At 49.1% G+C, this 22,033-nt stretch overlaps 11 protein-coding genes across 11 annotated transcripts; 3 read left to right on the top strand and 8 right to left on the bottom strand.

The window, feature by feature from the left end:
• Window positions 1-168: 168 nt before the first annotated feature.
• Window positions 169-1,017, top strand: LTS14_008865 (uncharacterized protein; the record flags this gene model as incomplete). The annotated part of the gene is made up of 1 exon (XM_064841550.1): window positions 169-1,017. The coding sequence occupies one exon, from the start codon at window positions 169-171 to the stop codon at window positions 1,015-1,017; it is 849 nt and encodes a 282-aa protein (XP_064691041.1).
• Window positions 1,018-1,100: 83 nt separating this feature from the next.
• On the bottom strand, window positions 1,101-1,636 carry LTS14_008864 (uncharacterized protein; the record flags this gene model as incomplete). Its single annotated transcript, XM_064841549.1, has 3 exons — window positions 1,101-1,349; window positions 1,405-1,448; window positions 1,504-1,636. The coding sequence occupies 3 exons, from the start codon at window positions 1,634-1,636 to the stop codon at window positions 1,101-1,103; spliced, it is 426 nt and encodes a 141-aa protein (XP_064691040.1).
• A 2,672-nt stretch (window positions 1,637-4,308) lies between these two features.
• Window positions 4,309-6,079, bottom strand: LTS14_008863 (uncharacterized protein; the record flags this gene model as incomplete). Its single annotated transcript, XM_064841548.1, has 2 exons — window positions 4,309-5,315; window positions 5,389-6,079. The coding sequence occupies 2 exons, from the start codon at window positions 6,077-6,079 to the stop codon at window positions 4,309-4,311; spliced, it is 1,698 nt and encodes a 565-aa protein (XP_064691039.1).
• A 1,100-nt stretch (window positions 6,080-7,179) lies between these two features.
• LTS14_008862 (uncharacterized protein) lies at window positions 7,180-8,845 on the top strand (the record flags this gene model as incomplete). The annotated part of the gene is made up of 2 exons (XM_064841547.1): window positions 7,180-7,338; window positions 7,382-8,845. The coding sequence occupies 2 exons, from the start codon at window positions 7,180-7,182 to the stop codon at window positions 8,843-8,845; spliced, it is 1,623 nt and encodes a 540-aa protein (XP_064691038.1).
• Window positions 8,846-9,334: 489 nt separating this feature from the next.
• Window positions 9,335-10,123, bottom strand: LTS14_008861 (uncharacterized protein; the record flags this gene model as incomplete). Its single annotated transcript, XM_064841546.1, has 2 exons — window positions 9,335-9,369; window positions 9,424-10,123. 2 exons carry the CDS (start codon window positions 10,121-10,123, stop codon window positions 9,335-9,337), a joined length of 735 nt encoding a protein of 244 aa, XP_064691037.1.
• A 1,003-nt stretch (window positions 10,124-11,126) lies between these two features.
• LTS14_008860 (uncharacterized protein) lies at window positions 11,127-12,283 on the bottom strand (the record flags this gene model as incomplete). Its single annotated transcript, XM_064841545.1, has 2 exons — window positions 11,127-11,867; window positions 11,930-12,283. 2 exons carry the CDS (start codon window positions 12,281-12,283, stop codon window positions 11,127-11,129), a joined length of 1,095 nt encoding a protein of 364 aa, XP_064691036.1.
• Window positions 12,284-12,921: 638 nt separating this feature from the next.
• On the top strand, window positions 12,922-14,980 carry LTS14_008859 (uncharacterized protein; the record flags this gene model as incomplete). Its single annotated transcript, XM_064841544.1, has 4 exons — window positions 12,922-12,981; window positions 13,265-13,925; window positions 13,984-14,091; window positions 14,154-14,980. The coding sequence occupies 4 exons, from the start codon at window positions 12,922-12,924 to the stop codon at window positions 14,978-14,980; spliced, it is 1,656 nt and encodes a 551-aa protein (XP_064691035.1).
• Window positions 14,981-15,147: 167 nt separating this feature from the next.
• Window positions 15,148-15,913, bottom strand: LTS14_008858 (uncharacterized protein; the record flags this gene model as incomplete). Its single annotated transcript, XM_064841543.1, has 2 exons — window positions 15,148-15,279; window positions 15,332-15,913. The coding sequence occupies 2 exons, from the start codon at window positions 15,911-15,913 to the stop codon at window positions 15,148-15,150; spliced, it is 714 nt and encodes a 237-aa protein (XP_064691034.1).
• A 54-nt stretch (window positions 15,914-15,967) lies between these two features.
• LTS14_008857 (uncharacterized protein) lies at window positions 15,968-16,390 on the bottom strand (the record flags this gene model as incomplete). The annotated part of the gene is made up of 1 exon (XM_064841542.1): window positions 15,968-16,390. The coding sequence occupies one exon, from the start codon at window positions 16,388-16,390 to the stop codon at window positions 15,968-15,970; it is 423 nt and encodes a 140-aa protein (XP_064691033.1).
• Window positions 16,391-16,946: 556 nt separating this feature from the next.
• On the bottom strand, window positions 16,947-18,500 carry LTS14_008856 (uncharacterized protein; the record flags this gene model as incomplete). Its single annotated transcript, XM_064841541.1, has 2 exons — window positions 16,947-17,139; window positions 17,161-18,500. 2 exons carry the CDS (start codon window positions 18,498-18,500, stop codon window positions 16,947-16,949), a joined length of 1,533 nt encoding a protein of 510 aa, XP_064691032.1.
• Window positions 18,501-20,233: 1,733 nt separating this feature from the next.
• On the bottom strand, window positions 20,234-21,619 carry LTS14_008855 (uncharacterized protein; the record flags this gene model as incomplete). Its single annotated transcript, XM_064841540.1, has 2 exons — window positions 20,234-21,484; window positions 21,536-21,619. 2 exons carry the CDS (start codon window positions 21,617-21,619, stop codon window positions 20,234-20,236), a joined length of 1,335 nt encoding a protein of 444 aa, XP_064691031.1.
• Window positions 21,620-22,033: the final 414 nt, after the last annotated feature.

Raw genomic sequence — 22,033 nt, 5'->3', positions numbered from 1 at the left:
GACAAACTCCATTTGACCATATGTAAGCTCACTCTTGGCATATTTCATGTACCCTTGTACAGCCTTCCTCTGCCCGCGTACTGATGGGTCCGCAAGCATACCTGTATCCATGGTTTGCAGCATGCTCCACAGAAGTACATACGTCTATCGATCCAGAGACTCGCTAAAATGACTGGCGACTTGGTCAGTTCAGAGGTCGCGAAAATGCCCCGTCGCTCTGAACGCATCTCGCAAAAAGCTGTATCTATGGGCATTCGATCTGCCAATCCGGGTGTGAGGCGGAAGTCAAACTCTACAGCAAGGAGTCATATCGCATCCAGGAAGGGATTGTCAACTCGACCTTTCCCGCCTATACACGTCGAGCATTTCGGGATAATTCAAAGTCTACTATGTTACGAGCCGTTTTGGCTTCTCGTCGCTGTCACGCTTTTGAACAAGACACCAGGCCAGTCTGCACGCCCAATATTCTGGAGGATCAAAGATCGCTACCAAGACCCGCCTTCCTTAGCAGCAGCAGACCAAGACGAGCTCAGTCAAATGATCCGCACGCTCGGCTTACAGACCCAGCGGTCCAACAGGATAATCAAACTTGCCACGACCTGGACTCGCTCGCCTCCACGCAAGGGCGTTCGTTACAGAACCCGTAACTATCCTCTGCAGGGTCAAGGAAAGGAGCTGGATGTCCAAGTCGAAACAGACGCCGTAGAGTGTGCCGGAGCACTCGAAATCGGCCATCTTGCGGGCTGTGGGCCGTACGCATGGGACAGCTGGAGGATCTTTTGCCGGGACATACTCCGCGGAGTTGCAGACGACTACAATGGATTACATGCCCTACCAGAATTCGTTCCGGAGTGGAAGCGTGTCCGCCCACTAGACAAAGAGCTGCAGGCATGTTTGCGCTGGATGTGGCTACGTGAAGGCTGGATATGGACACCTGGTACGGATAGTAAACGCAGAGTGACGGAGCAGGAAATGGAGAGTGCGGTGCAAGGTGGAAGTTTTGCACACGAGTTGTAGAACCCGGCGTTGTATCTTACGTTGAAATGTATACAAGGTCTCATTCATCATCTAGCATGGCTCTGCATCTAGTCGGTGCTGATCTAGAGCTGCTTACTTTGTCTATGCTCCTTGTGACGTTTATGCTCGTGGCATTTCTTTGCCTGAATCTTTGCATCCATTTCTGCCGACTTGGCCGTGTCTTCCTCTGCTAGCTGCCTGTCTATTATCGCACCCTTCTTTTCGTGCTCCTTCTGTGGTTTGTTCTCATCAGGATGAATCTCATTGCGCATTGCCGTTTCTTCACTCACGAAATGGACCGGTGCCGCCTGTTCATGGCTAGTGTGTTCGTCCTAGACATCCGAGGGTCAGTAAACAAGGTAACCGCAGTTGGCAGAGCGGACACACATGTTCATATCTGGCCAACTTGTTCTTCAAAGACCTCTGATCCTCTGTATAGCGAGTCACTTTCAACCTGCTAGCAATGAATCATGTAGGAGAGCGTACTAGAGTCCAGAACCTCATGAGCGTGAGGCTTGCTACTCTCGTGAAATGGTTCCTTTGATTCCTTCTGGAATGTGTCGCCGGGATATCGCTTCGCATCGCCACTGCCAAATTGATCAATAAGCTGATTCGACATTTTGAGATTGGAGCGTGACACGAAACTCCCAACCGTGTCGGTGGTTTTATGTAATATAACTTCCCTACGATTGTTCCGTTAAATTTCTCTAGACATTCCGTTCTAAGATTTTACGGATCGGCCGGGATTGATAGTATAGTATTATAAACACGTATGCAGGATTAGGTATAGTTTTGCCGCTAGCGGCCTACATCCTATAAAGGCGGGAATAGCGGCTATACGCCTTATCCCGACTTAGTAGGAATCTACGATCGTATAAAGGATTACTTTATTACTGGGTAACTAAGTAATTAGGGTCGTAAATACCTCTAGTAACTATAATCTAGTTATAACTACTATAGGTAATTGTAAGTATTATATAAATCTCCTATATATAGAATAGACGTTTCTTATATAGGTAGTTCGTATTTAACCTAAGTTACTAACTATTATAAATACGTATATAGGATCGGGCGTAGTTTTGCCGCTAGTAGCCTATATCCTATAAAGGCGAGAATAGCGGCTATACGCCTTATCTCTAACTTAGTAGGAATCCCCGGTCGTATAGAGGATCGCTTCGTTACTAGGTAACTAAGTAATTAGGATTAAGAATACCTACGGTAACTACGATCTAGTTATAACTACTACGGGTAATCGCGATTATTATACGAATCTCCTATATATATAGAATAGACGTTTCCTACGTAGGTAGTTCGTATTTAACCTAAGTTACTAACCTACCGAAAGGTTAAACCTTAGAGTAGTTACTTACCCGACCTATCGCTTAGAACTTACTCGTCTAACGAGCTCTAACCCCCTTATACCGCAGGTATATAATACTAACCTACTAAAAGGTTAACTCTTAGAGTAGTTACTTATCCGACCTATTACTTAGAACTTACTTATCTAATAAGCTCTAACCCTCTTATACTATAGATATATAATGTTTTAAATACTCTTATAGTAGGTAAGTACCTTAAATAAATAAATAGCTTCTAATAATAAAAGAGATATTAGTATAGCTTTAACTACTTAAGCTAGTACTTCTACTAATAAGAATAAGACTAGAACGGCTAAGTATTTTACTAAACTAGACTTCTTCTATAGAAACTATAATAAGCTTAATAACTAGTTAAACTAGATTATATTATATTTCTCTCTTAAAGGTATTACTAGCGAATAATAACGCTACTATATCGTAATATCCTACCTTTAAGGCGAAGCTTAGAACTAGATATATTTTAAGTTAACTATAGTCCTACTTAAAAATAAAGACCTTAATAGAATCTTTACTAATTTTTTAGAGTTTACTAAGTAGATTAAAAGAATTTATAGACTTAGTAATAACTAGTAAGTCGGTATTTAGAATATTTAATAAGTTATATAAAGGGCCTCTATATTTTAGTATACTATTAAGTTTAAAAAAGTTTTTACTTATATTAGATAGAATAGTACTATATTAAGATCTATATACTATTAAGAACTTAAAAATAATATTAAGGATAAGCTTATAAGATATAGAGAACGCTAAGATACTTTAGAATACTTATAAGAAGCTATAATTAAGGTAGATAATATACTCTATAAATAATATATAGAAAAATATAAAACTAATTAGAACTATAGATTAACTAGCTATACTCCCTATAGCTAGACTAAAGAATAGTAATATTATAACCCTAACGCTATAGAACTTAACGCTACTTAATATAACTTTAAAGAAAATAAACCTAATAGAGTAGAAACTAAGAATAAGAACTACGCCTAAAGTAAGAAGTAAGAGCTAAAGTACTATTTATATAGAAAGGAAGAATACTATATATAAGACTACTATAGCTATAAGATATAACTATAGTAGAAATATAGAGTAAATATTAAAAAGGTTAACGCTATAGAGATTAACGTTATAGAATAACGTAATCTATTTACTAAATATATTTAGAAAGCTATTAACGTTATTTAGTTAAAAATATATATTAGTAAGGAATTAGCTAATAGTAACGCTATATAATAAATATAATCTAAAATTACTAATATAATAGGCCTAATAAAAAAGCGATACCTTAATTATAAGGACGATATTATCGAATAGAAGAATAAGTTCCTTAAACTACTTAGAACGGTCTTTATTAACGATATCTATAATATAATAATAAAGATTAGAAAAAGCATTAGAAAGAACTTTAGATAATAAATATAAATAACTATACTAGATAGAACATTATAATAAACTTCTATATAACTTACTACTTAAGTAAGATAGACTTAGAATAGTTTCTAAGTAAGCCTTATCGAGAGTTTAATTCGATAGAATTATAGAGATCTAATAGCGCTATATATTAGCCCCCTATATTTAAACTAGTACTAGGTCGATAATAGTAACTATAGTAGAATAGAGACGATAGTATTTACGCCTAGAGGAATCCGATAATAAAGAAGAATTAAGATAACTAGTTATAATATATAATTAGAAAAGCTTCGCGCTAACCTCTATTATACTAGACTCTAAGAACGGTTATAAGGATAAGCCTAAGTTATTAGACTATAAATATACTAATAATAATAACGATAGCGATAATAAATTACTTAACTTTAATATAGTCGGCTTGTTAGAGACTACATGCCTGTTTACGGCACCTCTAAGACTCCGACCACGGGCCATAGCTTTCGTAATTGCTTAATAGACGCCAGCTCTATCCACTTGCGTCGCCCTCGCGCGGGTGGAAGAAATCCTGCCCGCCACTAGGAGCCCGATAAACTTCCTCCTCAAATCTGCCGCATAGACCCTTCCAGCTCAGCCATCCCGCGGCATGGTCTACCCACGCCCCACCGTACCCTCTCGCCGGCAGCTCTTGAGCTTCAGCTGATCCGACGGCATTGCGCCAACGGTAGCCTCCGCTCAAAAGTGTCGGCGCATCCATTTGCCTGCCACCATGACGAGCGACGGCTTGCAGTCGCAGCTGGGAAGCAGAAGCATGAAACCAGAGTTTGGACCACCAGTATTCGCGGAAAGGTTTTTCGCGAGGTCCGCCAGCTATGTGAAGGAGGACTGGATGCTGGGCCGTGGCGGTGTTGTAGAGGAGGTCGACGTCCTGCCATGGCGAGGAAGATATAGGGGCGAAATTTGACGGACGGGCAAGATCGCCGTTTCCGTCGGTGTGGTTCGTCGTGAGCATCGGAGGTGGTGATCGAAGAATATCCCCCGCCAGCTGAACATCGTATTGAAGGCTTGGGTGAGATGTCGTACGTGATCGCCAGGCAGATGATGCTCGAGTCCAGGTGAGAAATTGTTTGTAGAAGGCGAGGGTTTGGAAGATTCGACTCTCGTAATCTATTCCTATGTGGAATTCAGTGGTGCGCTCCTCAGAGTCGCTGCCCGCGATGAAGCTAGTGGACGTCTTCCTATCTAACTCATCGTCATACAGATCTTCCTCGCCTGGGTAACGCATCTTCCTCATCTCGTCCAATAAGTCTGGTCGATGCTGTAGGCGTGCAAATTCCTGCCGCCCAAACAGCTCCGCAAGGTAGAATTGATCCGAGTCTGTGGTGTGGTTCCTTTGAATCTCGGCGATCGTTGCTTGGAACAGTCTTCGGAGATCACTAGCAGGCCCGAGGATAGTTCCTGAGTTCAGCCAGCGCGGGAGGTTAAATTCTTCGGAGCCATGGTCCGTTCGAGGGCCAAAGGCATGCTCTGGCAGAGCTACTCAGGACATCAGCATGATCGATTCTCTCGCATGCATGTCGTCTCTGCGCGACATTGTGGGGATGCTCACCTGCTCTCGGTACTGCCCAACAGGCCGGTCGACTGAAGTCAATGGGCCAGCAAATCTTATCCGGCCCGAAGATGATCGCCTGCCTCATATCTTGACTACGGAATGTCTCGTCGCCATATAGAGCCTTGGTCCTCGCGTCCGCAGCGTTATTGATCTCATAATATCTCGAGATCAACACATCTCGACGCAATTGCATCCAGACATCATAGCCGTCAACTATCAGCACCAAGTCCTCATCCACGAGACCTTGACCATCCGCACCACTGATAGAGTCGAGGTAGTCTAGGATGCCTTGTGGTTTAGCTAGATGCTGGACATAGCCATCTGGGTCTTCTGGATGGCCGAAGTTGATGAGTACTGGAGTGGGATAGTCCAATATCTGGGCGGATAGGCTCAATTTACACAGGTCCAGGCTGGAGCTCGTGGCTGGTACAAGGAGATGAAAGCGCGCATTGCCCACTGGCACTTCTTGGCCCTCTTTGAATATTTCTTCGATTACTTGATCTGCTGCGACAGGTTCCAGGTGGGCGAAGGAGCGAGGTATGAGTGCGTAGAAACAAATGAGCGATAGGACGAAACCCAGTAATAGAACTACGTTTCGGATTGATCGAGTGGTCAACAATGCTCTCAGAGCGGTGCGCTGTTGTTTCTGCAGAGAGAGAGCGCGAACATGCCGTAAAGTCGTGCTCATGCCTGGTCAGTGAATGCATGTGCGTTCGTGGGCCCGATCTAGCTCGTATATTCAGTCGTTCGGCTGGGGACGCAGTACACTGATCGTCTCACTCTGTGAAATTGTCGCGTGCTAGGCTGTGCCACAGAGAGGCTTTGGAGTTTCAGCGCAAGCTGCGGACAACAGACTGGGAACGCTGAATCGTCCGCAGGTTTGTCGTCGGCCCGATCGGCGCTCCAGTGTTATCTTGAGGGAGATATTCGAGAGCCATGGCGAATTAATCCCACTGGTAGTAGCCCCCAAGCTCGTATACTATACGAGAGCGGGATGCTCGGAGGCGCTAGACTGCCACAGCTTGGCACCAAGGTGGAGTACAGAACGCGGTCATATGCTGAGCCACAAAACACATCCCGGCACCTCCGCGGCCCTTGATCACTGTCGAAGAGTGACGGGTCATGTTCGGGTCGGGAAAACCCTGAAATTGATCTTCGTAGATCTTCGGAAGCCACGGGTCGCGCAAGACCGAACTGGATCTGATCACTGATTCTCTTGGCAGCGGATTTCAAGATTTGGCTGTTGATGATCGTCGAATGCAAACTCCGCTCTGTCTTTCACTAGTGAACCTGAGCTTTTTTGGACCTGGATTCAGACATGTTGCTGTGATGGCGCAGGCACAAAGCACGTGTGCTGGCGCTAACAAATCCAGTGCTCTATCCACCCAGTGCCAAGTAGCATAGTGTATGTAAAACGCCATGCCAGAGGAGGAAACACTGTGTTCCACCGCCTCTACCATGGATCAGGAATTTCCGTCCAGCATGACGTGCTTCTTGCTGATTGTGGGAAGCTTTCACCTCAATGGTTCTGATCCCTGAGCCTGTTCCGCGGACTGAGATTTGACTAAGCCACAGTCGATAAGCACGCCCATGGCTATATCGGAACCCAGACACCAAGCACTCGGCAGGCTCGCCCGTGAAAGCCACTGCGTACTGTGTTCCTTCAGCCTACGTGCTACACGACAAGTGCCTGTCTGAGAGATATGCGTTTCGCTAATTGACGCAGGAGGCCACCACTGTCCCTTTTTGAACTATGTCTGATTGATTATTGGCGTGCCTCGAGATAACATGACTACGTCTGGCATTGAAGACGCTCCCAAGAATGGATCGATGTCTCCAAGTTACCGGCGAGATATCAGAGGATGGCGAGGCCTGGTAAAATCACAAGGCCTTCAGATCACCATACTGTTGAGTGCACTTATCGTCCTTGGATGTCAACTTAGGATCGTGGGTACCCTTCTCGACTACACAAATACAACGCTAACTACAGCAGCCTGTGGATTTGTCGCAAGACACACCAGTGAACTTGACACTTCTACCTCCAGCCCATCTACATATTCTGATCCCGGCTTCCCGACCTGATGTAAACCTGTGCAAGGTCCTCCTCAGCGCTTCTGTCCTCGGTTACCCAAGCCCAGTCATTATAAACTGGAATCAAGAATTCAACGACAATTCTCTTGTTGAGGGTGGATCACATCTGGCAAAGATCTCGGGCATCTACGATTATGTATCTGATCTGGCCGCCGCTCACGATAATGACCTCGTACTGATGCTTGACGGCTACGATGTATGGCTACAGTTGCGAGCCCAGACTCTTCTTGATCGGTACTACCACCTCAATAGACTGGCTGATACCCGTATACATGCGGAAATGGGCTCTGCTGCCAACGAAACCCGCCAGGAAATCATATTCGGATGTCAAAAGCGCTGCTGGCCCTGGACTCCGCAAGATCCGCCATGCTATGCCGTTCCGAACTCGACGCTTCCAAAGAATGTTTACGGCTCACGGACAGACACTCTGGCGACCGAAGACAATCCCTTCATCAATTATCGCCCCCGCTTTCTCAATTCAGGTACAGCCATCGGACCAGTCAAAGCCATGCGCAAGCTATTCGGACAAGCTCTCAAACAGGCCCGTGACGAGCCGAATATCGGGAGTGACCAATACATCTTCTCGCACATCTTTGGCGACCAGGAGATATGGCGAGAAGCCATCGGTCGCGATGCAATACTTGGCCAACAGAGAACACGCTCTGGTCCGAAGCAAGGTCTTCGAGGCAGAGAGTTCTTCATAGAAGAGCATATCTCGGAAGTCCGCGCCAAAGCTGCCGAGCGTGAAGACGGCAACTTTGAATTCGGGATTGGCGTGGACTATGGCGCCGAGATTGTGCTGAATACTGTATTCGCGGAAGAGGATACTGCTTGGCTGGCATTTTCGAATCGGACTCAAATCGTGCAGGCTAGTTTGGAGCATGCTGACGCTGCTAAAAGCGTGAAATTTTTGGCCGATGATATTGCCAGCACCCTACCTCCGTTCTGGACATCGTCGACAGAAGACCTTCCTCGCACCCGTGAATGGCAGAATATTTCCCTGCTCACAGATATCTATACGGGCAATACACCGGTGGTCGTCCACCACAATGCTCATCGTGACAATCTGAAGTCTCGGCGAGAGTCATGGTGGCCATTAACCTGGTTCTACGTGCACGCAAGAACTCTCCTGGACATTTCTGTGTACAATCCTCTCGTTGCTCTTGCAGTCAGCGGATACGACAAATCTTCGAGGAGGCAGTGGTGGGCATTTGGGACATGGAAAGGCGGGGCGCGAGATGGATCGTGGAAAGCTGGCGACGAAGGTGAAGGCTGGCTCAGGTTCGATGATATCTGTCGTGAGTATCACGAGGAGATATTTGGTGATGATCGAGGGCCATGGGAATTACCTGTGGCGCACTGAATACTTCATAGCTTAGGCAAAGATCCAGTACACCTCACATTACTCTGCGGCCGCGTCTCGATACAACTCCATGTCCATCTCTGCTGGACATAACTCATTCCATTCCAGCAGCCGTCCTCCCGAGTAAGCACCACCAACCATCCTCTTGTTGGAACTCTGCGCACGAGCATCCTCCATCAACTGCCGAGATTGCTTCTGTAACCAAAGCTGGGGCCACGCAAACTCACGAGCGCCTTTATCACCATTATGATGTATCATCACGGGTATCGTGTTCAAGCATAGGTTAGTGTAGAGTGGGGTCGAAATCCAAGGAACATTCGCCGATCTCACAGCATAGCCTTCGACTGGGCCACGACTGCTCGATATGTCTGACGATATGGCAGCTGTGACTCGTGATAGACAGTCGAAGATGTGCCTGTCCCGGGTCTGTTCGTCAAGATCACGGTCATGCCGTATCCATCGGGCATCTTCTTCGGCATTCACAGTTTGCTACCCCAGTTCGGAGAAGTAGTCGAGACCGATGCCTGGTAATACAGTCAATCGCCAGCCAAGGAAGTCGAAGATGAAGTTATACTTACCGAATTCGTCAGGCTTTCCGTCTTTGTGCTCTATCGTCTCATGCGTAAAGTCAGGCTTCAAGGGATCTCGAATTAAGGTGCCTTCGATATGCGTTGCTTTCGGCACTCCTCCGATACCTTTTATCCTATCACTTTGGCTTCGATGGCGGCGTCGCATGACTTCCCGCTGAAACTCCTGCTCGCCCAGGATCTCATTGAAAATTGACTGGTCGGAGCCATGATACATGAAGTCCGAGCCGTGGCTGCCGTTATCCCAGTCCATCTGGTCTTTTGTGGCCTGAACCTTATCCCAAGCTCGTTGGAACATCTTGCGCAGATCGCCGACGGGCCCGATGATGTATCCCGAGTTAAGGTACCGTTGTTTGAGACTCGTGTACTTGTTCCGACCCATGATGGTGTCGGTGTTAGAGCCATACAGGTCGTCAGGTAGCGGAGAGTCCGGCATAGAATAACAAGCTACAGTATGCAGCTGATTCGGCGCGCATCGTTTCCCAGCTCCAAATATGATGGTCTGCTTGAGGCTCTCGGCTTCAACAGCACTGCCTAAACGGTTCCGAAGTCGTTCGTTGGCCTCTTGATTGATTTTATAATACCGGCTAAGCAAAACTTCTGCTCGTAGTTGAAACCAAATATCTGCCTCTAGATGAGTCTGGACATTTGATGGATTGTCGTATAGATTGAATGCACCATATGCGTCCATCATCAGCACTAGCTCCTGATCAGCGGCTTGATTCAGAGCATCAAGATACTCCAGAACGCCGGATATCTTTGCCACATGACTTCCTCCTCCAAGAAGATGGCCTGATGAGGTTAGCATTCTACCATGATGACAACGAAGCTTAGCGGACCTTGATCAAACGTTCGGTTCCAGGCAATCAGTGTAGGTGTTGGATAGTCCAGCACCGCTCCAGTCAATAGCGTCTTGCACAAATTCACGTCAGAGTTTGATGCTGGCAGAAGCACTTGTAGTTTCTTCGATTGTGCTATGAGGCTGTCTGTTCCGCCATGATCAGTTGGATCTTGTGGCATCCAAGGTACTGATGTGGATTGGACAGGATCATGAGAAGAGACAGCTCGATGGCTGCTCCTTCCTCGGGCATGCTGGACCAATATTAGTCTGTGACGGAGCGTCAAACAGTTGACTTGTCGAAACGTACGGCCTCGAAGAGAACTATTGCTAAACATGCCGTAACGACGAGCGCAATGATCACCATTGCCGGCTTAGGCTTGCGAGATGGCATGATCATTTCGTGAGAATACCAACTCCTAGCGTGCAACGACAGCTATTATTGTGAAAGGGCAAGTACTCACTGAGGAATACTGACTGGACGCCAACACGGCAGTTCATGCGTACTCGCCTTAGCGTTAGCGTCACGTACTCTACCGGTAGGTGTACGCCGATGCTTGCTGAGCCACAGTGGAGCTCTTGGCAAAGACAGGTCTTGCAAGGCACTGGATCACGGAGATTGACGAGTGATAGCCGTGTGCCGACTGTAATGACTTGGCCCTGCCATTGGAACGTAGTGACCCTGGGATCAACACAGTCCGCGGGCACCATCTACAGTAGGGCGTGCATGCTACTCTCTTAGACCTAATAATCCGACTTGAGACAGAATTGGCATGGCAGAATGATCAGCGTGCGTTTGATGAGACGACCGACACTATAGCCAAAGACGTGAAGTGTAATTTTGACCACTACATTGTCACTTTGTACTCCGAATCTTCTTATTGTCCAGTTCCACCTTGCTAAACCATGCAGCACCGACCACTGTTATAAGCGTGCCCACAATGTTCATGCGCCCCATCGGCACGCTGAACAGTACGACTCCAAGCATGATTGTCAAGGCTTGCTTGACGTTGCCACAGACTGAGATCGTCAATGCTCCAGCCACCTTGTTCGTTTGAAAGGAGACAATGTTCAATGCAAATGCCGTAGAAGCATTCATTAGTAGACCCAGAAAGAATTTCCACTCGGACGTGCGATACGTGCCTGCAGCCATGTCCAATCTAACCCGCTGGACCTCGCCTGCTGCGAATGCGTAAACTACGCACTGTGCCGCCGCAAGTGGGGACATGTAAAGAAGCACCTCCATTGGTGAAAAATTGCTGACTAGCCGGTTCGTGGCGATTGTCTTGATAGCAGCCAGCACGACACCGGTCGCGGTAAGCAGAAACCCGCCTAGCGTGCAGTAATAGTCGCCTGCTGTCGCAACCCCAACCCCAAGAATCAATGGTATCATGGAAAGATACGTCTCCTTTGAATAGCTTCGCTTGTAAACGAGCCAGTAGATCGCGATTGTCACCACTGGACAGGTCGAACGCATGATTTGGTGAAGGGGTATTGATACCGCAGCAAGGGAAACGTTCGACATCGCAATGTTCAGCGCAAACAGGCCAGAAAATGCAACCACTGTCAGGCTTTCCTGTCTACTGAGACGTCTCGCCTGGACCTCCGTTAGCCTCCTATCGCGCTCCGTACATTTGAGTCGGATGTGAAGCGCATTACCTTCATGTGCCCGGATCCGAGGAGCATGAAACACCCAAACGAGGTTATAGATGCATGCATTGTCGTAAGCAGCCATGGATATTTCGCCTTGCCTAATATGGCTTTGTTTGATATCGTCAAGGCTAGATTCAAGAAGAAGTAGGCCGCAAGGAATGCGACCTTCCGAAGTAGAGAGTACGTGCTTTCCAGTGGAACGTTGTTGTCGGTTGTGTTGCCAGTGCTCTGCTTCTCAATATCGGCAGCATCATTCATGTTGCGTCGTGAATGATCCATTGCTGGGGTGTTGTACTCGGGCAGAAACGTGGCATGGTCAAGCTTTTCGGCGTCGAGAGGAGGATAGATAAAATTGGACATTGGGGATGTAAAACAGAAGTCGTAGGAACAATGGGCAACCTGAAATCAGTGCAAAGTGCGAATGGTCGCGGACTTTAGCTATACCCAGTGAAATGAGGACCAGACTCCGCCGGCCTGCTCCTTCGTCGAGGTCCGGCATTAGGGTACCTCTCCACGAGGAAGCGTCCCCTATCCCTTGTTTGTCCGTGGTTCGGTGCTTCCGGCTTGCTGATTGGACCTTAGCAATCTGGTAGAGACCGCATACGGGGCTGCTATTAGATTGATTGAGATGTGCTCCGCGGTCTGAAAAACCTATGACAGCCAGTCGTTCTACGAAGCGTGCTACCGGAGGATGCATGGGCACGCGACAGTGGGGAAGGAAGTTCATGCTAGACGGCGCCCTCGCCGCCCGACCTTGACACCGGGAAAGCATAAGATGCCATGTGAGCCGCAACAGCTACGTCATCCGCGCTTGATGTCTACAGTAATGGAGGCACAGCATGAATTGACTCAGCGCTATCCTTCCCGCTCAAACCGCGCTCGAATGCGGGTACAGTACTCTTGGCGTGGAACCCTATATGGACGTACTTCTCACGAATCCTGCGCCCTGAACGCGCCGAGACGGTTCACACGGCGCTTGCTAGATCTTGCTACCAAGAATGCTTGCAATCTCGTCAAGGGTCGGGTGGCGATACGCCTATTTCTTGAAAGGAATATCGGTAAGGCCGAGCGTCGTCTAGTCGACAGTCTGTTACATTAGAGTCGTTTGTAGGCCAGCTGAACTGCACTCGTCGAGTTTGCTACACTTGTTCCATACGCGTCGATCTTATCTCAAGTAATACTGGTTACAGCCATTCTCTCTTGATGTTATGCGATCTACACCAGTGCCTGTGAGGAGCATTTGTTGCATTGGTGCAGGGTACGTGGGCGGACCTACATGTGTATGTCTAGAATCCATCCCTTCTGCCTAGATCACAAATCATTGCTAACGCGAGCCCGCAGGCAGTGATAGCATGCAAGAATCCCGATATTAAAGTCACCGTTGTCGACCTCAACCAGACTAGAATCAATTCGTGGAAGTCAGATCAGCTTCCAATATTCGAGCCTGGTCTGCGAGAGGTAGTCCAATTCGCACGGGACAACGAATGTGCTGGTCGCCAAAGCCGTCTCCCAAACCTCTTCTTCTCAACCAATATCGACTGCGCTATTGCATCCGCAGATCTCATCTTCATCGCAGTCAACACCCCAACCAAATCGGTAGGACAAGGAGCCGGCAGTGCGTCAGACCTTGCATATGTCGAGGCTGCTGCCCGCCGAATTGCCGAGGTGTCAACTTCAGACAAGATCGTTGTAGAGAAATCGACTGTACCATGTGGCACGGCGCAGACGTTGCGACACATATTCGCTTCTGTTGCTCAGGCGCCTGGCGTGAATTTCGAGATCCTATCGAATCCAGAATTTCTGGCCGAAGGTACCGCCATTCGGGATCTCCTCAGCCCAGATCGTATCCTCATTGGGTCGAACAGAGACTGGCGCGCTTTGCAGGCTGCCGATCGACTCGCGGACGTATACGCCGCCTGGGTACCACGTGAGCGGATTCTGACAGTCAATTGCTGGTCCTCCGAACTGTCGAAGCTTGCAGCCAACTGTATGTTAGCACAACGTAAGTGCCAGATTCCAAGCAGGAGCCCAGAACATAACGATTGATTTGCTGTGCACAGGGATCAGCAGCATTAATTCCTTGAGTGCAATATGCGAGGTCACCGGCGCAGATATCGACGAGGTCGCACATGCCGTTGGCCAAGATACTAGAATAGGTTCGAAGATGCGTGAGTACTCCACTGCAGCACAATTGACCAATGCAGGAGTGCTGATCAGTATCCACGCATAGTGAAAGCTTCTGCTGGTTTTGGAGGCTCCTGTTTCAAGAAAGACATACTGGGCCTTGTATACATTGCAGAAAGCCATAACCTCCACGAAGTTGCTTCGTACTGGAGACGGATTGTCGACATTAACGAGTACTCAAAAGCTCGTTTTGCGAAACGAATCACTCAATGCTTGTACAACACCTTGGATCACAAAAGAATTGCAATTCTAGGGTGGGCATACAAGAAGGACACCGGCGATACCCGCGAGAGTGCTGCCATCAACGTGGCTGGCCAACTAATCGCAGAAAATGCGCACGTGGCCGTGTATGATCCAGAAGTTCGTCCAGAGCAGATCATGAGTGATCTCACACAACACCATAGCCCAGAAGCATTGGCCGAAAGAGTATCCATACACAAAGATCCGTTTTCAGCATGCGTAGGTGCGTCTGCCGTGGTCATATTGACCGAGTGGGATGAGTTCAAGACAGACAGGTTGCCAAGTACTGTCACAGATATCCTGACGAAAGAAATCTTGGATGCTCCACTCGCATCTACACCTCGGCGTACATCTGAGGATTCCAGAGGTTCTAGCGAGCGCAGCTGGGCGGCCGAGGATGGCTCAAGTGACGAAAGCGGCGGAGAGCAATCAGTCAAGAGCCCAGTGTCCGAAGTCGAGATGACGCCTCAGCAGGATGGCAAAGCGGGCATTGATTGGCCACGAATAGCGAGCTGTATGCGACGGCCAAGGCTACTATTTGATGGCAGGAATGTGGTTGAGCCGGCGAAGCTGATGGCTCTTGGTTTCCAGGTCCACTGCATTGGCAAGTCTGGAAGCGCGTTGAATGTTTGAGGTCAGTACGATCGAGAGCATGCCTCAAGCTTGTCGTCGTTAGATAATTGTGTAATACGATGCACAGATCTCAACATGTAGAAGTCTTCATGAGTGTGTGTAGCAGTTTGCATGGAGGTGATTAGGAGGGACCATACCGGGTATCCGCTCAATCTATATATGGAGTCTCATGCGTGCGCTAGGACATGTCGAAGATGTGTTCGGAAAGCTGACTTCAACTCCATGGCGGCCTTGACATTGCTGGGGATACACAGCTGCGGAGATGCGATGCCACAAATGCCGTTCATGCGATCAATGAACTGAGAAGCTGTTAGACATTCTCCCAAATGCCGAGTATCGTCCTTAGCCTACCCAGACAGTGTTGTGTCCGCCACCCCAAATCAGCGACCCTTTCCCCAACCCTCCATCCCCATCCTCCCCAGTGACTAACCCACCGAGACCCATATTGCGATCTTCGCCGGAAGTACCGCATCCGAACGCTAGTCCTCCAGGTCCAGAAAATGCTGCCTGCAGAGACTCGTACGCTTTGCCCTGAAGTTGCGGCTTGAACATCTCCTCAACCATCGCTCGACTCAGAATCTTCTCATCGTTCTTCATCAAACTTTTGAGCACAGCTACATATGCACGTGCAGTCACATACGCACCATGCCCACCGTAGCACACATCACCTCCGTCATAGGAATTGAAGCCACCCACCGCAGCAAGACCTAGACCTTCGGGGTCTTGCGGACTAAGATCCGGCATGCGGTCACCAAGACCTTCCCGTATTGGGAAGAAGGACATCTCATCTCTGCTGACGTCAACGGGTGCAAAGACATTCTTTCGGAGGTACTCGTCAAGCCTTTGGCCTGTCTTCTGCTCGATAACATAGGCCGCGAAGTCCATACCATGGCCATACATCCAGCCTTCACCTGGCTGGTAACTGGCAGGCATAAGAAAGCGTTCCATCTGGTTGGGTGCGGGCACAGGTGGTGGGTGGATAGATCGTTATTTGTTCCTCGATGGATTGAAGAAAGAATAGTCCATGCCAGCGGTATGCGTGAGCATTTGTCGAAGGGTGAGAGGACCTGTGAACGGCGTTGTCTTGGCGCCGGTATCGCTGTCACATGTGTGGAGCACGCCAAGGGCAGTCAACTTGGGCAGAGCAGGCCGGAGATCTTCGTCCAAGGAGAGGAGACCACGGTCAACGAGTTGGAGAGCAGCAATTGTGGCAAGCAACTTAGTCGCTGAAGCCATGTATGATATGGATGCTGGGGAGAGAGGCTGAGCCGTACTATCGGGTGCAGTCTGTTGTCCGATGTAGCCGGAGTAGGATCCGCCAGAGACAGAACGCCCTTCCATTACCACGCCATTGATCATGTCGGATGCTATAGCGTCGTGGAAGGGCTGTTCCAGTGCGGTAGTCGCCATGATGAGTAGTGTGAAAAAGGATACTAGTACCTTATGCGAGAGAGATGGAACAATGAATGCAAACCTTACCTTGAGTGGGCGCGTGAGCAACCTCTTTATATGCTTGCGATTGAAAGTGCTACAGTGCCCTCGATGTTGTATTGAAGACATCCGTGAGTCACAAGTCTGACACCACCACATCTAGCGTGATGCTTTGGCGAGCATTTCTAGTGTATGGATCGTAAAGATCAGAGACATCCCGGCTGAGCAAGATATGTGGTGCTTGCTTCGCCAATTCGTCGCGCTAGTTACGGTTGGCCGAAAGTGTCAAGTCATCTTCGGAGCTCAATGTTCTTCATCTCGATTACGACCTCTGACCTTTCACGGAGCCATCACGCTGCCACAATACGGCCGAAGAATAAAGAAACGCGTGGATGCGCGATCAGTCGACTTAGATAGTGAGTCCATTGGCCACGGAAGTGTCCAATGCTGACCTTATCCACCAAGCGGTAATCGATCTATCATGATTGACATACAAGATAATTAGAAATTTTCCTTGCCGAACCCATTGCTGTATCTACCACACCTGCATCTGATCAGCACATTGTATTTTCCATCGGTCGATCCTTCGCCTCTTCGAACCTTCTGCGACCAGACTCGCGCTGTCACAGAGGTCGACTGACCGTGCGTCCCAATCGTCAATTTCAACCTCATCTGGCTTTCCCGTTGGGTCTATAGGCTTCTTGGCCATCCACCGTTCGATAGCTGACCTGTCCACGCTTTCCAGATACTCCCCTCCGGAACTCGACGCATATCCACCATGCACATCATCTACGAAGCCAGATGAGATCTCAGAGGCCACAATCTGTACACCCGCCGCTAGTGCAGCGGCTTTCACAGCTTCGAGGATTTGTTCTGACTCAATGACCTGCTGCGTCATTCCCCTATATTCTTGTAATTGACGCATATCGAACGCAAGCTGTGACTCAACTTCCAAACCGGCCTGTAGCTTGCGATGTCGCTCCTCCACCTCGTCCTCAAAGCGTTGGTCGCGCGAGTCGAAAGTGTTCTCCATGGAATCCAGGCGTCTGCGGGCGGAGAAGTAGTCGTCAATCAGCGCCTGCTCCGCTGCGAGGCGGAGTTGTATGGATTCGGTTTCATTGTTGCCTGTGTTCCGAAGGTCACAATAAGCTGAGGTACGTCTTATGCAGCGCGCATGATCGATTGCAGGGCTGTCGCCAGGCAATGCTAGAATACTGCCAAGCTCCGATGAATAGTTCTGGAGAATGCTGTAAGGATCTTCGTTGACCATCGCAGACCTCATCTCGTCATCTTCCTCCCTTAGAACGTGGCTGTCGATGAACATTTGCTCGAACCCACAGATAATCTTCTGTATGCCCTCCCTCTGATACTTGTAGAGCTCGTTTAGGCTCTCACGACATTCTGCTTGCACTGTCTCGAGCCGCTGCCGTTTCTTGAATAATGTCTCGAGCACACAGCGTTGGTCAGGTAAAGTCTCGAGTTTTGCGTTTCCATGCGTGTTGCGTCGATCGGCCAGTCTTTGTTCCAGTGCTTCGATTTGCGCATCTAAATCCTCGTGGATGTCAAACAGTGCAGCCAGCTTCTCTACCCAGAACTTCCGCGCTCTTTCAACCTCCCGGTTTTCTATCACAGCTTCCTGCAGGGCGGTGGCTAGATAGGCATCTGGGAGAAAGGCGAGGCATGTTTCGGTGCCATTGCAGGTGAGAAAGATTCGCGGATCATTGTTTGTGCAGAGTCCTTCGAATTCCTCACCACCGATCCAAGTCGGGAGAGACTTTGCAATTCTGCTTGCAGCAATGGCCGATTCCTCGAAGTGCCCAAGAGCTTCGCCTCCGGGGGGACTTTTCGATACTGAACTCGCGCCCTGACGAGAATGCTCATCAAAGTCACTCGATCTGAGTTTAGACCTCCCGAACGTTGGTTGTTGGTACTGCTCACCAGCTACAGGCTCCACGATTGATAGGGCAGGCCTGGGGCTCCTCCTGCATAGCGACAAAAAGCCACATTTTCGCGCCACCTTTCGAGCACAACCACGGAGCTTGGTAAAAGGCATGGTAACTTTTGTGGTCGGATTCACGGCATCGGGCATTCTCGTATTTTGCTGGGATCGATCGTTGATTCCGAACAATAAGCCGAATGAAATGCGTGGACATGATATCCAGAGTATGTCACTCGTCGAAACAGATTTCGAATGAGCGACGAACCGGTATTTAGATGGTGCCAAGCGACAAACGTGTGTTGCAAAACACCGTCACACGTCCGGTCACAATGGCATTGTTTGCTTGGTATGCTGCTCCGCCTGGTCGATCTCTTTTGTCGTGCTTGAGCGCCCAGAGAGCTCCAGTGAATGTTTCCCTTCAACCCTGCGGCAGTCTGACTGTCGCAGCGTGCTAGTCACTCTGGAATACGAAGCGTGTTATTCACTGCGTCGCTTCTCAGGGAACAATATTATTGTTCGATGGACCACTCCAGGCACCATTTGAACTCCAGTACATGCTGTAAACTTCCAGTCCCGTACACTTTCTAATATATAATGATCGCCCTCCTGACTTTGTCATCGCAAATCAAAATCAAAAATCCAATTACACCAAACTTCATCTCAGGTCTCGAAGCAGATCAAGCATGTTCAATCTCTCAAGCAAGAAAGCAACCAAGGCTGCTGCATCGGCCACTGGCAGCAGGAACAAGGCCAAGAGTAGAAGCGTCCATCCGGTTTATAAAGACTTCTCCATACTGGAGCAGTCCGAAGACGACGTCGAAGACTCTGACGTACTGCAAAAACTTGAGGGCCTGAACAACTCCGGCGTCGAAGCATCAGCTGCCGAGTCACAAGTACAGCAAGCAATAAGTGGGGGCAACCAAAGTCCTTGGCTATGGCCTCCCCAGAGGAGAAGAGTACGTCAACAGTCGAAAATCTTCGACAGGAAGCCAGACTGTAATCGTCCAGCAACGGGCAGCATCTGGGAGACAAGTATCAATTGGAGAACGCCTTAAGATCCCAAGGCACTAGCGGCTCGATGGGCCGGAGCGAACACTCTACGCACCACGAAGACTCGCGGCACGTACCATCCTGGTCCTCGTACAACAAACGGTGTGCTCCACGCCAACCTGATCCAAGGAACGATAATATGGCACTGGGATATTCGACCTTGCAGGAGCAAGTCGATCCCGGATAGCGACTCGCGCATCATCAAGAATCCGGATGGTACTCGGAGCCTTAAAAAAGGTCGTTACTGGCTGATTGTCGGTAGTACAAGCAAGACTATCTGGGAAGTCCCGATTTACACCAACGGCGATACGGGATTGCAGAAAGTGCCCCCGCGTCACCATAGAGAGTACTTCTCCTTGTGTCCGAAGGGCATAAGCGCAGACACATTTCCGAGCCAGAGTTCGACGAACAAGGTCATTTCGATCGACTGGCTTGACGCCAACGACGGCCAGATGCGGGGAAACGCTATGCGTACAACGATGGTAGCGCACATCACAGAGGTCATGACGAGGGACATTAATCGGGAGCCTGTCCGTATCGTGGGTGCCATTGCAGAAGCGGACATTGAGGTGGTTTGCCAGAAGGCTCGCAAGCATTTCCCAAAGTAAGCCAGGGTGGCTTGATGATCGCTCGTGGATCTAGTCCGGAGGTTGATGGCCGCATGACAAAGGCTAAAGGCATAATATTATGATCGGGCTTCTAGCCTTGGGTGTAGGACTCCCGTCCAATCAGAGAGGTTCGCAATTGGGCTACAAGGTGATCAGATATGGAGGTAGTAGTTCCATGTATGTCCTCGCAGTCCATATTTCGTCTCAGCTTCGCGAGTTAGTGACTTAGTCGGGTAGCTCCTCGAACCTGCCCTCGTCCACAGCCTGTTGCACCGGATTCTCTACGTCGACAACCCCTGTAGCCCGTAATCTTTCAAACAAAACGAATAACCTCTCAGCCTCACGTTCTTTCTCCTCTTCAGTCATGTCGTCCATACCGGAGCCCTCCTGGACAGTCTCCGCGCTGACCTTTTGTCCGGTGACAGGGTTGACCTCAGTACCGCTGCTTGTGTCGTCTTCGCTTCCAAGACTGTGGGCTTCAGCTGGATTGGCGGGCATTGCTATGTTATGGCTCATGAGGAAGCCAGATGCGAAACCATAGCCGATGTTTCGAACGAATGTGTTTGCACTCTTGTCGCTAAGCTCGAAAAGCAAGCTTGAGATGTTCTCTCGAAGCGTCGGTAATGTCGGTGAGCATGACAAGCGTAGTAGTCGCGACGACAGCATCTCTCCTTGACCAAGTGGTTTATCGCGGTCCTTCTCCCTAGGCAGCAAGATCCAGCGCATCCATGATTGCATCTGAGGATTGGCCAACTCGTACGCTCTGCGTATCAGTGTGCATAATGGAACTGCTGCCTGGTCCAGCTCTGGCTCAGGGTGGTTCTTGATGGCGCTATCGAAGATCGAGATCAGTCTATCAACCACAGACTCGGGATTGGCGTATGGGAAGAGCGGACTTGTCCTGGCTTCACGGCCCATCGGCGTCTTCTTTTCGGCTCCCTGCAGGTTCATGTTCATGAGTGCATTTAGTATGTATGTGATGGGTGCTTGAAGCGGTGGCGTAGCCAAAGGATGATGCATGACCAGGCTGATCAGCGGATCGATGGCTGGAGTGAAAGTGTCGATGAGGTCGGGAAGGTAGTACGTGATGTTGAACAAGAGCTTGAGGGTCTCTGTCATGGCCGCATCTTGCATTGGCGGCGCCGGAGCTTTGAATTGGCTACCTTTGGCGAATGACTTGGCATGTCGAGATATGTGCTGGATAATGCTATCTGCAAGCTGGTGATTGTCGACAAGCGTCTGAAAGTCTAGCTGAGTGTTATAGGTCATGAGGAAGAGGATGCGACTGATGAGAAATTCGTCGTCCACGTTGTCGTTTTTGAGTCGGTCCACAGCTTTCGTAGCATATCCGAGGTCGACGAATACCTGCCGTGATGGCTCGTTCAGGAGAAAGGCATTGGCTAGACATCGTAAAGCTTCCTGGGAGGTCGTGGAGGATGCCGAGTCCAGTCCATATTTCGACAGTATACCAATACCCTGAGTGTCACGTCAGCGATGCTGTGCACGGGATATGATAAGATTAGCTACCCTGGAAGCGAATATGGGTGCCGCATTGTTTGGGTCTCTTCCAAGAGCTTTGGTGCGGCCCAGTAGCGCTTCTTGTTCTAGCATTTATTAGCGAGGTGCTGCTGTCTGACTCCATTGATGCACGAACGCTTCAGCGATATCCTGGCGCTCTCAAGATTGCGCTCTAGCTCAAGGAGCAGCCGATCTACTTCTGCCGTACCTGTATTGATCAGCCTTACGAGCAAGGTCACATGAAAGGAGTGTATAATATACCCGCTCCAACATTGGCAGTCGCCCCGGTACCTTGAGGCTGTGCAGACATCATCGTGACGCTGTTGCAGATGTGAGCCTCTCCAGAGGACGCCTCTAGCTGGGACGCTGAACTGGATGGCGATGAAAGTGAGTATGGAAGCTCTCGGCTAGGAATCGGCACGAGCGTGCCGTTCCGCTGGACGCTAGCGTAAAGTGGCCGGCAAGCGCGTCCAAAGTTCGCGTCACTCCACGCGACTGCTACAGATT

This window comes from Recurvomyces mirabilis, assembly GCF_035927965.1.
Source record: "Recurvomyces mirabilis strain CCFEE 5264 chromosome Unknown scaffold_27, whole genome shotgun sequence".
In the NCBI taxonomy this organism is placed as follows: domain Eukaryota; kingdom Fungi; phylum Ascomycota; class Dothideomycetes; order Mycosphaerellales; family Teratosphaeriaceae; genus Recurvomyces; species Recurvomyces mirabilis.
This window is presented reverse-complemented; position numbering and strand designations above follow the sequence as displayed.